General features: G+C 31.7%; 1 protein-coding gene across 1 annotated transcript in view; it reads left to right on the forward strand.

The window, feature by feature from the left end:
• The window catches only part of LOC129231342 (coiled-coil domain-containing protein 43-like), a 47712-nt gene extending 31306 nt beyond the window's left edge, over positions 1-16406 (forward strand). Inside the window, exons 4-5 of the mRNA XM_054865632.1 lie at positions 3994-4034; positions 15033-16406. Of these exons, the coding sequence (XP_054721607.1) occupies positions 3994-4034; positions 15033-15220 (229 nt within the window). The 3' untranslated portion in view covers positions 15221-16406. The remainder of the gene's footprint in view (positions 1-3993; positions 4035-15032) is intronic.
• The last annotated feature ends 2449 nt before the right edge of the window (positions 16407-18855 follow it).

Raw genomic sequence — 18855 nt, forward strand, 5'->3', positions numbered from 1 at the left:
AACCCTTTGCACTTATAGAGAAATCAAAAATATCTATAGATAAATCAAAAATATCTGGCAATGTTGGACTTTCTTAATTTTAATGATGATCATACAATTTATCAGTTACCAAAGAGAATAACATACCACAAAATCAGTTGAAAAAATTGTAATTTGTAATGATAATTTAAACAACTTTGGTTTCTATTTGTATGTAAGATAAATGCAAGATTCCTTATTTATGACATAACAGGTTGCCATGATTATGAGTTCTCAAATCATATACAGTGTTTATATGAATCATGTTTGTTCTAAACTGTAAAGCAGCTAATTCAACAAAGCTGGGTTTTGTTCGGATTTATTTTAAACTTTATATATATATAGATTAACAATTACACTTAATGTGGATAAATTTGCGATGTAAAATGGAAATGCGTTTACATCCCCCCCCCCCCAAAAAAAAACATTGGCATAAAATTAATATTTTGTCTGGGGCAGTTTTTTCCAGCGCGGAAACAACTGACATGAAAAATAACATATTATAATTAGGCAAGACATTAAAAAAAATTAAAAAATTGATTTGAATTTTGACATCTTGAATTCAAATTATGTTTTTCGCAATCACGAGTGTGTGTTTGTGTCTGTGTGCAGGCATGTGTGTGTGTGAAGGTATGTGTGTGTGCAGGCCTTTGTAAGTGTGTGTGTGTGCGCGTGTATGCGTGCGTGCGTGTGTGTGAGGGATATGAACGCAACCTAGAGACGGTGCTCGCTAGAGGGGCAGCATGGGAGAGGCAGGTCGAAGGTGGTGCTGCAGAGGGTGATGGCGGGGGAAAAATCATCTAACATCATTCAACAGTCAAGTAAAAGCAATAAGCAATCGTGATTGCTCAAAAAAATGAAATAGCAGAAAATAAACCTAAAAAATACATTACAATAAAAAGCAGAAAAATTTCGCATTAAAAATATAACACTGTTATAAAATCAAGTATCAGAACGAATGTGATTTTTATTAGCGGCTGGTGCTGCAGAAAAGAAAATATTACAGCGTTAAATCCAGGGCTGTGGAGTCGGAGTTGGACTGATTTTGGGGTAAAGGAGTCGGAGTCGTTAAAAAACATGCCGACTCCGACTCCAGGATTTTTTTTCTTTCATTTTCACTGACTCTCCTTACATTTTTTGAAAACTGACCACTAATTGGTTCGATTACATGTATAAAAAGCTACAAATGAGAAAATAACTGCCGTTATGGCAATCAGCTAGCATGAGCGCTTACCGAACATTCTGTAGCCGTCCCCTAGTTTGCTTGCTTTTTAACTTAACTAATAGCAACTGTCATCAAACGGTTTTGTTGCCTAGCATTCCCAAGTAATCACTTTCAAATAAAAATAGAAGTATAGTGTTTTGTTCGATCTCAGTTATAAAATAGTAAAAGGAATGTAACAATTTAGTAAGCGGAGACCCGTATCTCGGGTTTAAACTTTTGAGGGTGTTCGGCAAATTCAAATAAGTTCTGGCGCGAAAGCACGAATCCAAAAGATCCGATGAAACAATCTAATGTTTTTTAAAAATTATTATTAAGAATATTTCTATAAGCTTAGTTCTCACTAAAAAGTATGGAACAAAATAAGTGTAAATGATTTCTTGGTTACAACACTCAATAATTAGTTACTAATCTTAAAATATTCATATTAAGGGTAACTCTAAAGCAGCCAATAAAATTTAAATTAAAAATTTTTAAGCTAAAAAGCTATATCCATATTTCAGTTTTAAAGGGGTGACCCACTTTCCCCAAACAACCCCAAAAGTAATTTTTAAAAAAGTTTCTTGAATATTTTAATTGCATTGCATTGCTTGAATATTTATCATTTCAAGGGCATTTTAAAGGAATTTCGAGGTTATCAAAAACTTACCAGTGGGAATTATAAATATATTGTGTTTTTTTACCCATCCCCCTTCTGCTTTTCTTTGTTTCAAAGTCCTTTTTATATATCAATACAAAAAATACTTTCCTGCAGTTGAGGCTAACCTAACCTGGCAGTGTCTAATGCTGTGATTAGGATCTGCGTAGAATTTATATTGCTGCCAAGTTAGGTTTGCCCTAACTATAGTGATGTATTAATGAACAGTTATTAAGTCATAGAAACTTTGGTTGAATATATTGAATGATATTTTTACATTAGAAGTGAATAAAAATAAAAATCAATAATTTTCGATTTTGACGATTCCCCAGTAAATTTTTCTGGCTGCGCTACTGACCCACGAGACCGAGTGGATGCCCCCCCCCCTCCTTGAAAAAAAAAAAGAAAAAGTAATCATTATTCATTCTCTGTAGTGTAACATACTTGATCACATAATAAATTTATGTAGAAAGTTTATGAAGTACATTTTGCAAGTTTTTCTTATAGCGTAAGAACATTAATCACATTACTTACCTAGGTTTCTTTTTTTGAGTAAATTTTAATGCATTACGATTGTTTTTGAGAAAATTTGTCAGGCTTTTTTTGAAATAAAAAAAAAGTAATAATTTCTACCAGTAACGACTTTTATATTTCTGAGAAGAGGAAATAATTTTTAGAACAAAATACTTGAATTAAATACCGTTTTTTATAAAGTGGTGGGGGGGGGGGAGTATTTCTTATTCAATCAAATGAAAATCAATTGCTATTCTGTCATACCGCTCATTGGTTTCTTGACTGAAAGTAGATCCTGCTTAATAAGTCCCCCCCCCCTTCTGCCGAGCGTACCAAACATTTTAATTTCTCATTTTTATCCCATAAAACTGCGATTCCATGTACGGGCCCGACTCTAACATAAAAATCAGTTCCGTGTGAAGTATGCCAAAGCGGATTAATTCGCCAAGCAGGCAACTGCGAGTGCGGTGTCTTATCGGAGATCTTCCTTACAAACCTACAGGCGGTCTTTTCACTCAGTGTTTTTCCTCCGCCCGTAATGACGTCACTGACAAGTTAACTTGCAAGCTAGTATAGTTGTTGCATTTATGCTTAAATTTTTAAAGTTATGTTCATAACCTATGCAATTTATTCTGCTTCTTTATTCTTTGGATAACACATACAGATTGAGTTTTTAAAATCATAAAACTTATCATTGATTCTTTTTTTATATTTTTCCAACTATCAGATTGCAAATATAAGTTCTTTTGATTTACAATTTAATTAATTCGTCAAATCTTTTAAGAAAAAATAATCACTATACTGTCAATTTAAACCTATTATTTCATATTCAGGTAAAAACTATCATTTATTCACCTTTTGCATTTTTTATTTTTATTTTTGCAAAATACAGTTTTTGGGCATTTACCCGATCTTAATCACTTATCAAGTCTAATTCATGTTTCACTCATTGTAACATTTCACATTCTAATGTTCAATTTCCAACAAGATAGTCTCTTTCCCCACTTGCATTATTGCAACTTTTTGTGAGTTCCATTAAAAATAGTGTGTTTGTGCCCCTTTTGGTGTAGATATGATTTACAAGATTTATGTCAGAGATCATCATGGCATTTGCTACCATTGATCGTGACATGTTACAGCAAGTGAAACAATAATGCAACTCTAGACTTGATAACTACCGCGTCTGAAAGGTTCACACATTGAACATTTAGGAAACAGAATTTATATTTCTTTCTCCAGTACACTCAACTTTGTTGCTTGTATTGGTAATATGCTGGTTTTAAAAAGCTTGCCAAATCCTTGAGCGATGACACAACCTGTCTGTGTAGCACAAAATACCCTTTGGTTTCTTCAAACTTAAAAACTTTTAACTGGTTGGACTGTTAACAGTATTCTATAAGTTATATGTGTCCATATAATTTATCAATAATGTTTCCATATTATTTGTAATACCAGATATACCAATTTTAATGTTAGACATTGTTCTTTTGTCTCTATTTCAGTTTAATCTCATTTATAAAACATTGCCATTTATTGTTTTACAAATCTTCATTTTGATATTATTCTTCTCAATATTAATTAAATGTTTGTAAAACTCTTTTAGGGAAGAGCACTCTGAAGAAGAAACAGTATCATCTTCAAAAGGTATCTTATTATTATTTTTTCAGTACATATTTCAATTATCTTTTTTCATTAGTCTGTAAATGTTCAAACTGACCGTAACATTATTACTGCTTCAGACAAAATTGATCTTATTTTATGGGCTCAATCTATTTTTGCCATTCTTAAGTTTCATGTTGCAATTGTCCTGTTAGTTTTTATTATGAGCAACTATAAGATTAATACTGTTCTTACAATTATTATTTCCAATCATGAGTACTTTAAAACTCATAACTTCAGGCTGTTTTACAATCTTCCAAATAATAATAATAATAATAAATAAAATTCAGATTTAAATTCTTAGCTAGTTTTCCTGTAAGTATTTTGTAGTCGTGTAAAATTATTAAGAATAACTATTGAATCATACCAATTTTCCTAAAATATTGTTATAACAGTTCTTTTTAATGTAAATGAGACTATGCATGTAAAAAGGGAGAATAATTACTTTGTTCACAAGTATGCATACCTTTCATACAAAAGCTCATTACCTTTTTGTGTGAAGCATTTGAGTTTTTGTTTAGCACTTGAGAAATGATAGATTCTTCCCATAACCTATGCCAGGGATCTAACCTGGTCATCTTGATGAAAAGCAACAATTATATCCACTAGACCCTACTAGTTGCACTGCGGTACACGCACATGAATGCCATTATAATGGTGTGGTGGAAACACTTATTAGGCAGGTATGCATTGTCGTAATTCATATTCCTGTGTTGCGTCAAAATGTATCAGATAATCATCTTCTTTACATTCCAAAATCATTGGAAAATGCAAGTATCTACTCTTTGACTATGAAATAAAAACAATTTTTCTTATCTATAACATTGATTCTCAAAGATATATACATGGAAAGTTTCTAACTTCACTATATATATATATATTGTTATGTATTTATGCCTGCACATTCCATTTTAACTATTTTTGTTTCAATTAAAAATTTGCTAGTATTTTTCTTAAACTTTGAATGACAATTCTTTAATTAAGTTTATAATTAACTTTTATCCTTGCTTTCAAGATAATTGGCACAGAAAAAACAGCTGGGGTAATGGCACCAGTAACCGTGTCATAAGTTTGGATTTAAATAGTAAGAATTTTAGGTGGGTAAAACCGATGTTGCTGTGACCCATGAATACAGTGCAATCACCTAGTCTTATCAGAGTGAATTTTTATGAGCCAGTTGGTATTTGGTATTTACAAAGCAGCGGTGGAAGGTTATGAACAGATACAACGAGGTCAGCTGGTGTTTCATTTTCGATTGAATTAAAAAAGGCATTCTAAAAAGAAAGAACTTTTGCTTATTTTGAAGAAAAAAATGAATGTCTGTTACTAGGGGTCCAACCTTTTTTCAAAACTGAGCGGAAAAAAAAAAGCATTGACTAATTCAAATCATCCAGAAGCAGCAAGCATTAGATGAGATGTAGTAGATGAGAAAAAAAAGTAGTTTCAAAATTTTAAACACATTGGAAGGCTCAGAAAATTGATTTTACCTGAGAGCAATGTCTTAAGCATGTCTATTACCAGTACCGTTACCCTATGTTATGAGGACATGGTAAAAATATTTGTTTTTGAAAGTACAATGCAATATGTTTTATTTTATACATTATGTTTGTAAGTGATAAGTAACTATTCAGTTATTTAACTTTTTCCACTTAGTATTACTAAAACAACATTTAAAACACTTTCTTTTTCATTCACTTTTTCTCTAAGTTTGCATGTTGTACTTTTAAAATTTCGATTTAGTGCATTTTTTTTAATCCAACATTTTTTTTTACAGTGAAAAATATTTTTTTATGCATATGTTATTCACATGTCTCAGTCTTTAATTAGTAATAAGGAAATGGAGGGAGCAAGTGCAATCATTGGCTTAGCAAAAGCTGAGGCAAGGACCCCAAGTCACGTGACTCAATGATAAATGATGGACAACTTTTGCATTAGAATAGTGAAAGAAACCTGATTTTTTTTCAGTTTTTTGCATTAAAATTTTCACTTGACTTGGGGGGGGGGGGGGGGGGGCTTTCTTTCCCGGTCTCAATATATCAGTTTTACAATTGAAAATAGATGCTATCATGAGATTTAGTCTATTTTGAAGCTTTATAAACCTGCACTTGCTTTTGAAAGTTTTGTTTACTCCTTCTTTTGGTATCTTCCTTACCAAGACACATTTTACTATTTTCGTCACTTTCTAAGAGCATGGACTCTTTGCTGCAATTTGGCTTGACCTTACATTTTACAAGTCTATGAGATGTTAGAGCACATACAGCTCTTTTTTGTTTTGTACTCTTTGATAAGTTTGCCAGTAATTATTCTGCCTTTTTTTCCCCTCATTCATTTGCTTTTTTTTTTTTTTTTTTTTGCAGCTTAAGTTTGTGATATATTTTTCTGTAATTTTCTACCCTTTTCAGGGGCATTCCAAGAATGCAACTTTTTCTGTATTTTGTGTACTTTGTTTTTCTTTAAATTTCTTAATCTTTTTTCTTTTCTTTTGTTATTTATATTGTTTTTTTGATTCATGAAAACCTATTAAAAGCTTTCTCTTCTTCTGATCTGCCAAACCTCTTTGATGTAACTCTTTGTTTTAAAATTTTCCCCTCTTTAGTTTCCTTATACTTCTCAGTATTCTCTTAGGTTTTTTATTCTACTCTCTCCCCCCCCTCACAGAATTCCTTTTCTGCCAATTTCTAATATTTTTTTTTATCTTTTAAGAATATCTGACAGCTGAACAACATTTTTTATGACGTGTCTGAATGTGGTTTAAACATAAAGGGGAGTCAGTACCTCCTATATCATCAATGTGCACAGGTTCATGTACCCTTTTTTGAATATCTATTAAAGGTACAGTTATGAAATTTTTTCTGTACCTTAAGTAGACTCTTTTCTCTATACTGAAGTAAAATTCTACAGAAAGAAAGCTTAGTTTTTTTTTAAAAAATTCTAATGCGTCAGTCACTTTATTTTTTTTTAAAAAATACCAATTACCAATCAGCTCTTAAAAAATATTTTTCGAATATGAGAAAAATTTACTTCTGTATATGTAATTAGACATATGGAATAAATACAAAAGTGATGACCAGCAACAGGCTCTGGGCCCAGCTAAGCTGATCCTAGTCAATTTACAATCCTTAGTGAAGATCAATGGCCCTCTTAAAACTATCTACTCCCTTGCTCATTACCACCTCTCCCGGTAAGCTGCTCCAAGGTTCCACTACCCTGCTAAAATAATAATTTTTCCTAATATCTATGTTAGCCTGAGATTTAAATAGCTTAAAACAATGACCCCTTGTCCTGTTTTCAGTGCTAAACTTTAGCCCTGTAACATCTTTCATTTTAATAAATTTAAACAACTGAATCATGTCCCCTCGGTCTCTTCTTTGATCAAGACTAAACTTTTAGCATTCTAAGCCTGGTATCATAGTCTAAATGAGAAAGTCCATTTATTAGCCTTGTAGCCCACCTTTGAACCCTTTCCAATACATTAATGTCTTTCTTAAGATAAGGAGACCAAAACTGAGCAGCATACTCCAAATGAGGTCTTACCAAACTTCTATATAAGGGCAGAAGAACTTCTTTAGATTTGTTTGAAATAGATCTATTGATAATCCCAAGCATCTTATTGACTTTGTTACTAGCTATGCTGCACTGTTGACTAAACTTTAAATCCTGACTTATTAAGATGCCTAGATGAGTACCTTTTTCAGCCTGACTAATGACTGAGCCTTGCAAATAATAACTTGTACACTTATTTCCATTCCCTAAATGTAGCACTTGACATTTCCTAACAGCTTTGCTCCAACTCTCTTTTCTGAATCCGTACCAAATACTTAAATTTATGCCTTACAATATTGGAGCCTATCTGCACAGTGACCAGTTTCTTTAAACCTATGAAAAGCGACTTTCTTGTAATTTAGAGCGTATTTAGTTTCCCTGGAGAACCACATCAGCCAAATTTTTGTGTTGACACCCTTTCTCCTAAAGGGAACATAATCCCCAACTGTTTTCGCTAGATTTTCTTTAAACTCTGCCCACTGAAGATTCACATCTCTATTGTCCAATCCGGAGGAAGAAATTACTTTCAAACTCTGCCTAAGTGCCACAAAATCAGTATTTCTGAAATTGGGCACAAACCTAAAATTCTCTACTTTGTGCATATCAAATTTAATCCCAAACCTTCTATTGTTGTGGTCACTATCTCCAATGTATTCCCCTACACATAGCCCTTGAACAGAACCTTCCATGTCACAGAAAACTAGATCCAAAATCACGTCCTGTCGAGTCGAGGCCTTCGAGATAGGAAGGCCATCCAACTAGCAAATGACGTCATCGTTTGTCGATCCACAATGATATTGGGAAGTGAGCACTTCGATTAATATTTTGGTTAAATAAAACTATTTGGTTTATTTATTATTGACTTCTGTTATTTTAGTAGCATTACAAGTTCTACTTTTTCATTTGAAAACATAAAAAGGAACCGATAATCATACATTAAAAAATACACTGAGCTTAATTCATTATATTTGACATAAAAACATTTATAAGTATTACAAAGTATTCAAATAACTAAACACGATTTTATTTTACAATCATGTTAAAACAAAGTGATAAATAAACACAGTTTTATTTTTCATTGGAAATTGTTTTTTAACTAATCGCATTTTAACTAATAGTATATTGTATTGAAACATTAAGTCTTAAGAAGTATTCAAATAAATAAATGAACTTTCATTTTACAATTACATCAAAACAAAAAATAATATTACTATTGTATTTGAATAAGAATTAAATGAAATTTTAAAAAATAAATAAACATTTTTACTTAAGAAAGCGGGAAACATGACTGCAATATGTTTCAAAGACATAACATCAAATTAAAGTACATAATACCATATTATTAATGTTAACGTAGCTGAGCAAATTTATGCTTTTCAAAAGACGTGAATGCTTGGGTGCCATCCCCCAAAGTAGACGGTGCCCTACCCCCTTCAATTATGAAAACTTCAAAAAAAAAAAAAAAAAAAAACCCCAAAACATCTCCATCTCCCTTAAAATTTCAAGGGCACAGTTATTTACAACTATAGCCGTTGAAAAGCTATCATGACTATGAGACTATGATTCCGAACCCCCCCCCCCTTCGGTGGGCACTCTCGAAAAATTACACAGGAATTCAATTTGAAAAACGTTAATTAAAGAATGTATAATACAACATCATGAATACTGTATGTTGTACATCCAAAAAATGTATTCAATATCTAAACAGCCTTTTTTTTTTTTGGAATTCGGCTACTTTTCCATTTTTAGCTTTTTCTGCTGCTAATGATTCTTGTGTGTGTGTGGGGGGGAGGCTTTAATAGTTCATCATTTTAGGCTTTTGAAAAATTATTTTAAAAAGCATTAATTGATGACAAAGTAACCTTTTTCAAAAAACTTTTCACAGAATGACCATTTTAGCAACTTTCTTTAATACTTAAAACCTCATATATGTTAAATTTAGATCAACATTTTGCTGAGTATGCTCTTTTAGGAAATCAATGTGACAGGGGGAAGGGAGGGGATAACAAGAAGTGTGACATCACGCGTTGTTTATAACAATATGCTCATGTTGAACAGCGTTACATGTAACAAGGAGGAGGGGGGGGGGAATTTGTTCAAAAGTTTGCATAATACTTTATAGACAGCCCCTTAATTCAATTTGTTACAGTTTCAGAGTTCCTGAAAGCTTATTAACAGAAAACCCAAGGAGTTCAAAAAATATGTACTTCAAGATATTTTGCCCTTTTTAAGCATAAACAAACAAGCACAGAGCATTTGGCAAAAACACGTTGTGTATCCACTGCTCAAAACTAATCTTTCGCAAGCCCAGAAATTATGAATACCGTTAACTTAACCACAATGTGTGCATAAATGTCATAAAACTTAAAGACAACAGTGAAAAAAAAAGTATATATTTTTTTAATTTACGCACAGAACCAGCTTGTTTGAATAACATTGCAGGGGCGTAGTTGGGGGGAAATGTTTGAGTATCGGACCCACGACCTCCGGCGTTCAAATCTAATCTTCTGTCTCAGAACTACGGTAGCCCATCAAGGAATGTTTTTTGATCAAAATAACACATGCTAGCGTATGAAACAATTTAATCGAAACGGAAAATATAAGATTAGTTCAGTTAAAAGCCTGTTTCAATAAACTTGTTTACATATTAACTGAATATCAACACCAAGTTACGTTGCTTCTGATAGCAACAAGTATATTTGCAGAAAATTTTGACACATGTATATTGTCAGCTTGGAAAATCCATTTCGAATAAATGCGTGTACAAAGTTGAAAAAATAAAGAAATAAAAAGTTGCAAGTTAACCGTTTCAAATATTAAAGCAGTATACTAAAATTACAAATTACAGACAAAGATATCAGAAAGGAAACTGACAATTGTTCGTGTAATGGAGGAAAACGTAAGTAATCTTAACTGCATAAAATGTAAATTTGTTTATCTGAGAAAAGTACTTACCTCCGAACTTTAAAATTTATTCCATGAGACGCCCAGCTTTTTTCTTCACATGCAGTTTGTTCGGAAGCGGAATTCGCCGACTCGAATTCACTCAGCAGACACTTATATTATATATATATTTTTTAATTGCCTCTACATTCCGGTACGTGGAAAGGATGAGATAAATCCAACAGTATTGTATTCAAAAATGTGCAGTCGAAGTTAATATTTCCTATTTCATCTATTTCAACCAGACCAAGAAGCACTATTGTTTAACTGGTAGACTGCACTGCTCTCAAAGTTTCGCACCAAGTTCAAAGATCGACTACTGGTGGCGTAACGAAGCGGGGGGGAGGGGAGTTGTCTGGCCTGTTATCACGTGGGTCTCGGTCGAGTACCCTGAGTTACAATTGGATCTAAGAAACAGTCACCAATTACTTTCAAAAATTCCCCTTCTCTGCTGTTACTGTGGTAAAAATTATTCCAATGAATTCCTGGAGAATTAAAATCTCCCATTATAAACAATAAACAAGAGCTCAAACCTAAAACTAAAGCAAGGGGTTTCACCTCGACTAATTAGGAAAACAAGTTCCGATAATTAGCCATCCACGGGACAGTACCTGCCAATAACAAAATTATCTTACCTTGAGATCCATTTATAAAAAACCATTCCGATGTTCAACATGATAGAATCGGAATGGTTTTTAGTTTAGCATGTGGTGCATTTGCTCAATGTTACTCTATATTGCATGTACTGGAGCTTAAACATTCTCTTTTAACTCATATTTAAAAAATTTTGGTATTTTGACCATATTTAATGAATCCTCCACGGCTGATGAGCTCTGGATTCATACTTTGTCTTTTCCTATTTAATAGCTATTTGCAATTTTCCTTTGTAGCATCATTATTTTTGTATAATTTGTTTAATATTTGGAATTTGGCTTGCTTATTTTATATTTACTTGGCTTTTTAGTTTTGCTGTGTTGCACATCTATGGGCTTTTGGTGTGGTCTTTTCAATATTTTTCAATTTTATTATAATTATATATATATATATATATATATATATATATATATATATATATATATATATATATATATGCTAGAGGACCCGACAGACGTTGTTCTGTTAAAACTTTGTAAAATGAAAAGTTGAAAATTTTTAGTTAACTATCTAGTGTTTCAACCGTTTTGTTCAAAAAAGTAAGTAAATGGAAAATTTTTATGCTGTGTGCTTGGTGTTAGAATGCGTATATTTATTACAACTTGATTTATCTAGTGCCCACTAAGCAGTTGTTTTATCAACTATTTTTTCTCACATACTTGAAAGATCTTCAGAGATTGTATGGTTTGTTCCTTAGCCATACTCAAAGGATAAAAATCATCCTCAGATATTAAGTATAAAAAAATCACTACCCATCTAGAAAAAACGGGAAATCCCGCTGCAACGTCCCCCATATGAAAAAGAATAAAACAATCGAATTGATATCATTTAAAAAATGATAAATGTAAAAACAGTTCCCTGAATAAGTGAAAATCACTCCCCCCCCCCCCTTCCCGATGTAAAATAAACACGTTCTTCAATTAAAATGACTAAAAACCAAAAACAATACTTTGCAATTTAAAATATTTCACCAAATGAACAAAAAATACAATAAATTACAATAACAATAGTAAACAAATAATCACGCAACAGTATTGTAATGGCCGAGGTCGCCAAGCCACCACGTTCCTGTAATCCAGCCGATCAGTGAGCGAAGCGAACTCCGACCGATTAGCGGTCCCATCTTTTGAACGAAAACTTTATATATTTGCCTAATTGCACTGATCTTGTGTGTACAGAACTACCCTGTTGTAATTAATCTGGACGAAAAGAAAATTTGTTTCGTCTTCAAATCCCACCATCTTTTCCTTTAATAATGTACTGATTAGTTTGATAATCCTTAAAGTACTGTTGCCATTGGTGCCAAATCGATTTGAACCGAGAAACAAATGTTGTTATGTACGGTACTACCGATTATTTGGTTAGGAAAGCCTAAAGCAAAGAACCGGTCACATGGTTTAACTACGACGAAAAATACATGTTTTGCGTGAACCTAGTGAAAGAAATCCGATTTCTTCCAGTACTTTACTTTAAAATTTATCACTGGACCTAAAATCGTTGCTTTCAAGAAATGAAGGCTTCACTCTCTCTCTCTACGTTTTATCTATTCTCAATTGACACAGTAGGAAATTTCATTACAAAAAGCAGAGCTGGCTTTCTTATTGTCCTTTGGCAACGGGTTAAATATTTATTTCAGTTCTCGCTCAACAATAGGTTAAAATAAATATTAATCATTTGGGAGAAATAACCATCCAAAGTTTAAATTAATTAACAAAGACGTTTTCAATTTTATCCATCGCGCTTCAAAACCATGCTTGCCACAACTTAATTACACACAAAAAATTTGATCAAAATCGGTCCAGCCGTTTAAAAACCTTGTGGTGACAAACGTCCGCACGGAAGATTTTTATATATTAAGATATATATATATATATATATATTTATAATTTTTTTTTCTTGTAGCTTTATTGTATAATGGTTATTTATATCAAGTTTTCTAGTACTATATAAATAAGAAAAAGCTTCTTATCCCATTGCAAAGGAATAAAATGGAAATTAATTAAAAAGATCATTAAGATCAGTGAATACACCTGAAACAAAGTTTTTTGATGTTTCCTGAAACAAAACTGTTCTGATGAGTTTTTGTCTTGTTCTAACAGTGTGAGCAATCATTTGGGCTGGTGTTGCTTTTAGACAAAAATAATTTAGTAAAAATGAAGGCTTTCATGGCTGATTTCAATAAGATTAAAAGATTCTGGGGCTGTTTTGCCATGGTCCGATTGTATTAACTCCAAACGTTTCGACTGCATCTGCGGCAGTCATCTTCAGTGACCACCTGGATGAAGCTTTCAGGAAAATGACATCTTGGCAACTGCTGAAGATGTCAAAGTTTTGCCAGCATTTATTGGGCAGCGCTTTTTTAAGCCTACCCACCAAGTCTCCGATCTCCTACAATCAGTGAAGATGCCAGAAATCCTTTGTCTGTTTTAGGAGTTTAAAAGATCCCTTGTTCCTGCAGATTGGCTTACATTGAAATGACAAAAAGAGGCCTCAATTCAAGAATCGAAGAACATCAAAGAAATTGTCATTCTAATCGCTCTGAAAAGTTGGTAGTCACGGAACACACTGTTAGTGTGAGATCCATGCCATTAAATTCAAAGAAACAAAAATACTTTCAAGGACCTCCTACTATTATGCCAAATTAAACATAGAAGCTTTCTAGATTTTCAAACATCCAAGCAATTTTAACAGGAAGGAAAAAGGAATAAAGCTCAACAAGCTCTGGCATCCTATACTCCGAAAGAACCTGCAGCCAACCTGAAAGGAGGATAGAGGTCCATCAGGCCAATCCCCATCTAGAACAAAGAGGCTGCTTGTGCTGCCCCAATAAATACTTGTTACACTTCGACATCTGCGTCAGTTGCCAAGAAGTCATTTCCTTTGAAGTTATGTCCACTCCGCCACTGAAGATGACTGCTGCAAATGTAGTCAAAACATTAAGAGTTGATACACTCAGACCTTGGCACAATAGCCCGGAATCTTTCAAATTTATTGAAATAATTTTTAAACTGATTTCAGAAAATTATAGTACATCCAAGTTTTTTGAACATTTTGAAAAAAATGTCCTTTTTTTTTGTGCTTTTTGATAGAATGCGAAATTCCAGCTTTATTTTCCATACATCACTTTTTTTGTGTCTGATATTTCTGAAATATATTTGAATAATCAAACTAGCTAAAACGATGAATCTAATCAAGCATGGAAGTTTACTCCCTTTGATAACTCCATAGTTTGCACAGCACACATAGGGAAAGTATCGAAAGGTTATTTGATAGCTGTTTGAATGCTCTTAGTTTAAAAGTATAAATGAGATTAATTATTTTTTGAACTTGGGCTTTCAAATGCTGTAAAATTAAGCATTAAATTCTAATATGATCCCAGATTCTTTACCTAACTATCGCAGTGGCTTTTTAGCCTTACTCTCTTACATGCACTGTCATACTCCTTTAAAGTTACACATTCCAGCTGCAGAGCTACTTTGCATATTAAGATTTAATTCAGCACTTTTGTTTTAACAGTAAGTTGTTTCTATTTTTGTAACTTTTTCTTTATTTTTGGAAACCAGTGTACTTGTCTAAAACTTGTGTTGTCTTGTGTCATGGTAATCAGTAGTGTTTTGCATGGGCCTGTCAAGTTATTTTATTAATTTACATCTGGCGTATGTGAATTGAAGTTAATGAAACATCTCAAGAACTAACTTGTTTATTTGAAAGTCTGTGTACAGAAGGATGATTCCAAGCAATTACTTTTAATTTTGTGATATTTGAAATTTGCAACTCTGATGTATTTACATTGAAATATTTGTTTGCATTAGTATTGCATTTACAAGTAACGAACTTTTTTAGCTCCATGTCAGAACCAAAATGCCCAAGCTGTGATACAAGCCGAAAGAGATAAACGTGAATTACAGAAACTTGAAACGGAGAAAAAGAAAGTTCAAGACAAAGCTAATCGTGAAAAGCAGAAATCGAAGCAGGATGAAAGACGTGAGAAAGAACGTAAAAGAACCCAAAAGCGCGAGCATAGGCGGTGAAATTGATTCTATAATGTAACAAGTTTTATATTTTTAGCTAAATATTTTTGTTTCAGCTTGTATTTTTAACATTATAAAATGTAACCTGTTAATGTGGCTAAAGTGAGAGTTGTAGCCTTAAAGCCAGCCGTGTTGCTGGTTTTGTAAAGAAAAAATGCCTCTTGAAAATATTTTTATCAACAGTAATTCAGAGCTCTTAAACTTAATAAGTAATTTTTTGTGATTTTAAAACAAATTCTACTAAAGAAGCTAAACAATCCCCAAAAGAAGCTTATTTCTTGCTGTGAAGATAATGACAATGAGATTTAAATTACTGATATTGTAAACAAAATGTGTTCACATATGTAAAAGTATTAAAAATTCATTTTTGGGAATTGCTGTTAAAAAAAAAAAATAATACACATATCCAAACAGTATTATTACATATCATAAAAATAAAAAGGCTGATTTTCATTTGGGAGGAGGGGTAATTTTTACTTCATGTTACTGATTATTATTATGCCTAAGCTACAAGAAGTGCTTTAAGAATTTTCATTGGTAATATTAGTTAAAAATTACAACTAATGCAAAGAAATTATTTGACAGCAAAATTTAACTGCTTAATATTATATGTTTTTTTTAATGCTTTCTTAAAATAACATTTAAAGACTTTTTTTCTGATACTACTCTAAAGCCACCGATCAAATATGGTTCAAACCAGCTTTTAGACAAATAATTTGATTTAGCTTGATTTGAAATTAATTTCTTGTTCCCCCACTCTTTCTTTTCAAATATTTTCTGGTGAATTGCTACCAAAATGAAATAAATCCATTGAAAAATGTTTGCTTTTTGACTACCTTTGAACATGTGAGCTATTCACAAAAAAAAACACAATGTAGCGAATTTTCTGGAGAAGCGTGAAATAATCAAAAATTAATGTAATGGTTATTAATGTTTTTACATTTCACTCAAATTTGACTACAATCATTATCAATCCATATTAATAATGTTTTTGTGAATGTTTCAACATAAAAGAATAATATAAGTTTATTGGGGCTAGTTATTTTATAAAGCTATTGAAAAATATTAGGGGGATTTTCATTTATACTGAGATTTTTAGGCTATTGTATTGAGTCAATAGAAGTTTATTTGTTTATTATTGTAATCTTCAATTGAAATTGAATAAATAGCTTTTTATTTGCACTATTTCTGTGAGTCATTCCCTTCATGATGTAAATTATGCTCTGTATGTTCATGCTTTTTAATGGAGTCAAATTAGATTAGGGATGTAGCAAATACTTTTTGATAATAAAAAAATAAATAAAACTTATTATGTGAGTCAAGTAATGACTTTTAGAACTATAGCTTTGAATAAACATATTATTCTCTTCATAAACTCTTTACAAATTATCCTTAACTGGGGATTTTGGTTCTAGTATATAACATCCCCTTACAAGGTCCCCAGAAAAAATAATCAGTGTCACACAAAATTAATTATTAAACTGGTTCAGAATTATCCTGCTATTTAAGATAACTTTGATTCAAGTGGGAAATGATGTAAGGTGAGTTTGGGTAAGTGTGTACCCTAATTTTCAAAGATCACTTTCGGAAAGATGGTGCTCTGTTTAAAAATCTTGTACATTTACCAAATTTTAAAGAAAAGACGTTGAAAATGAACCTTTAGGGCTTCCAGCATATACTATGTCAGTTTAACAACATGCAGAAGCTTTAAGATTGCTTTTAAGGCTGTTCTTACAAGGGTTGCACTAGCCCCACTTGGCAGGGTAAGTGTGACCTTTAACCATTTTCGTCATGCATTTATAGTTACTTTGAATTGGGCATGAATGTTACACTGTATTAATGACATTCAAAGTGTATTTTCTGTTAGGATCCTATATGTATAGAGTAATAGTTATGAGTTTAAGCTGATTTAAACTAGAAAAACAAATGAAATAAGGTGGCAAACTGAAACACTACTGTAAAAATAGATACTTTATTTTTTAATAAAAAGAAAGAAGTAGCTACAAGCTACATGAAAAAAGAAGAAAAAATTGTAACTATAAAAGAATATGAAAAACCAAGACACTATGCCTTAAAACTAATGAATGTAAAAAAAAAAAAAAAAAAAAAAAAAAAAAAAGCTGGCTTTCTTCAGCTCACAGTTAACCATAGGAGAATGCAGATAATTTAAACTCAATTACTTCTTTTGCATTTATTTTCTTTTTACATACACCTGTAGATGAAGAGTACAAGTAGCACCAGAAATATTATTTTTAGTTTTTTGAATAGACTACATAGCACACTCTATTACAGATTGACTTGATCTCTATTATACATATTTTGATTTGCCCCTGATACAGAAGACATGGTTCAAATCTCCTTTCTTGCTTTTCTAAATATTTAATTTCTTCATCTTTACTGATTTATTCAGCCAGTACAGCTTTATTCTTGATTCAGGGTGGCAACAGATGAAGGAAGTTTATTAATCAGGGAAATGTCAGGGAATTTCCAAAAAAAACAAAAATTCAGGGAAAATTGATTACATGAAGAAAATTTTTTATATTGTTTACTTTGAAAAATTAAGCATCCTAATTACCTAAGCATTTCCCACCAGTTATCTGTTTTAAAAAAAAGTAAAATTAATGAGGTGCGATTATTCACTGCCATATTATTTGTGCATCATTTTACCTCAATTTCAGGGTATTGAATCTTAGCTTATTGACCATAGGATGAACTTCCTAAGATTGCTTCAGTGTCTGTAAAGTTGTTTATTTTATGTAGCTTGAATTTTCCTTTCATGCGTTCGATGCTACGTAAAATAAACAACCTTACAGACAAAGAGGAAGTCGACAGAAATGCCTTAGCTCCCTTGCCAGTACTCATTGTCTATAAGTAATTAGCGTACTGTAATCAATCTGCTTCTTAAATTAATGCTAATAAAAAATTTTAAGTTATTTCTTCTTTGCATGTTAAATTTAATTGCTAAAATTGAATGAAAATCAAAATCAACTTTTTTTTGTAGTGGTATTATTCGCTTCCGCCTCAGATTATACGAAGGGATTTTTTCAGATTTTAAAAATTCTTTTATTTTAAAACTAAGTTATATATGCATGTATTTTGAAATTAATTTATTGTTTTTTTTTTGCATTTCAATGTTTGTTACAAATGTAATCAAAGATTTTTTTCAACAAATAGTGAAATAAATTGATAGAGAGTAACCTTGTGCATAATTGTAATACTCTATTTTAGCTATTAAAAATATAATAAAAATATTTATTATTTTTAATAGCTAAAATAGTGTATTCTTTCATTGAAACCTAAGTTCTTGATTGTAAAATAGTTTAATACTACTGGTTGTTAAAATGTTTCGATTTGTTTTACATAAATATGTCTATCATTTAAGTAAGTGAATCTACATCACTTCTGTACTTCCACTATTACTTGTTATTCTTGCAGCAATAATTTATTATAATGCTTGAAAATTTAGTTCAAAATTATTTCCATGCACACTTTTTAGTTTTATCATGATTCAATATGTCTTTAAGAGTAGTTTTAATAATTTTCCTAGAATTCTTATGCTAACTGGTTACTGGAAGTAAAGCTTTTGTTTTAGATTTCCTATGATATTTCCCTGTAGATAAGTTAATATACTATTT

Source organism: Uloborus diversus, chromosome 10, assembly GCF_026930045.1.
Source record: "Uloborus diversus isolate 005 chromosome 10, Udiv.v.3.1, whole genome shotgun sequence".
Classification (NCBI taxonomy): Eukaryota; Metazoa; Arthropoda; class Arachnida; order Araneae; family Uloboridae; genus Uloborus; species Uloborus diversus.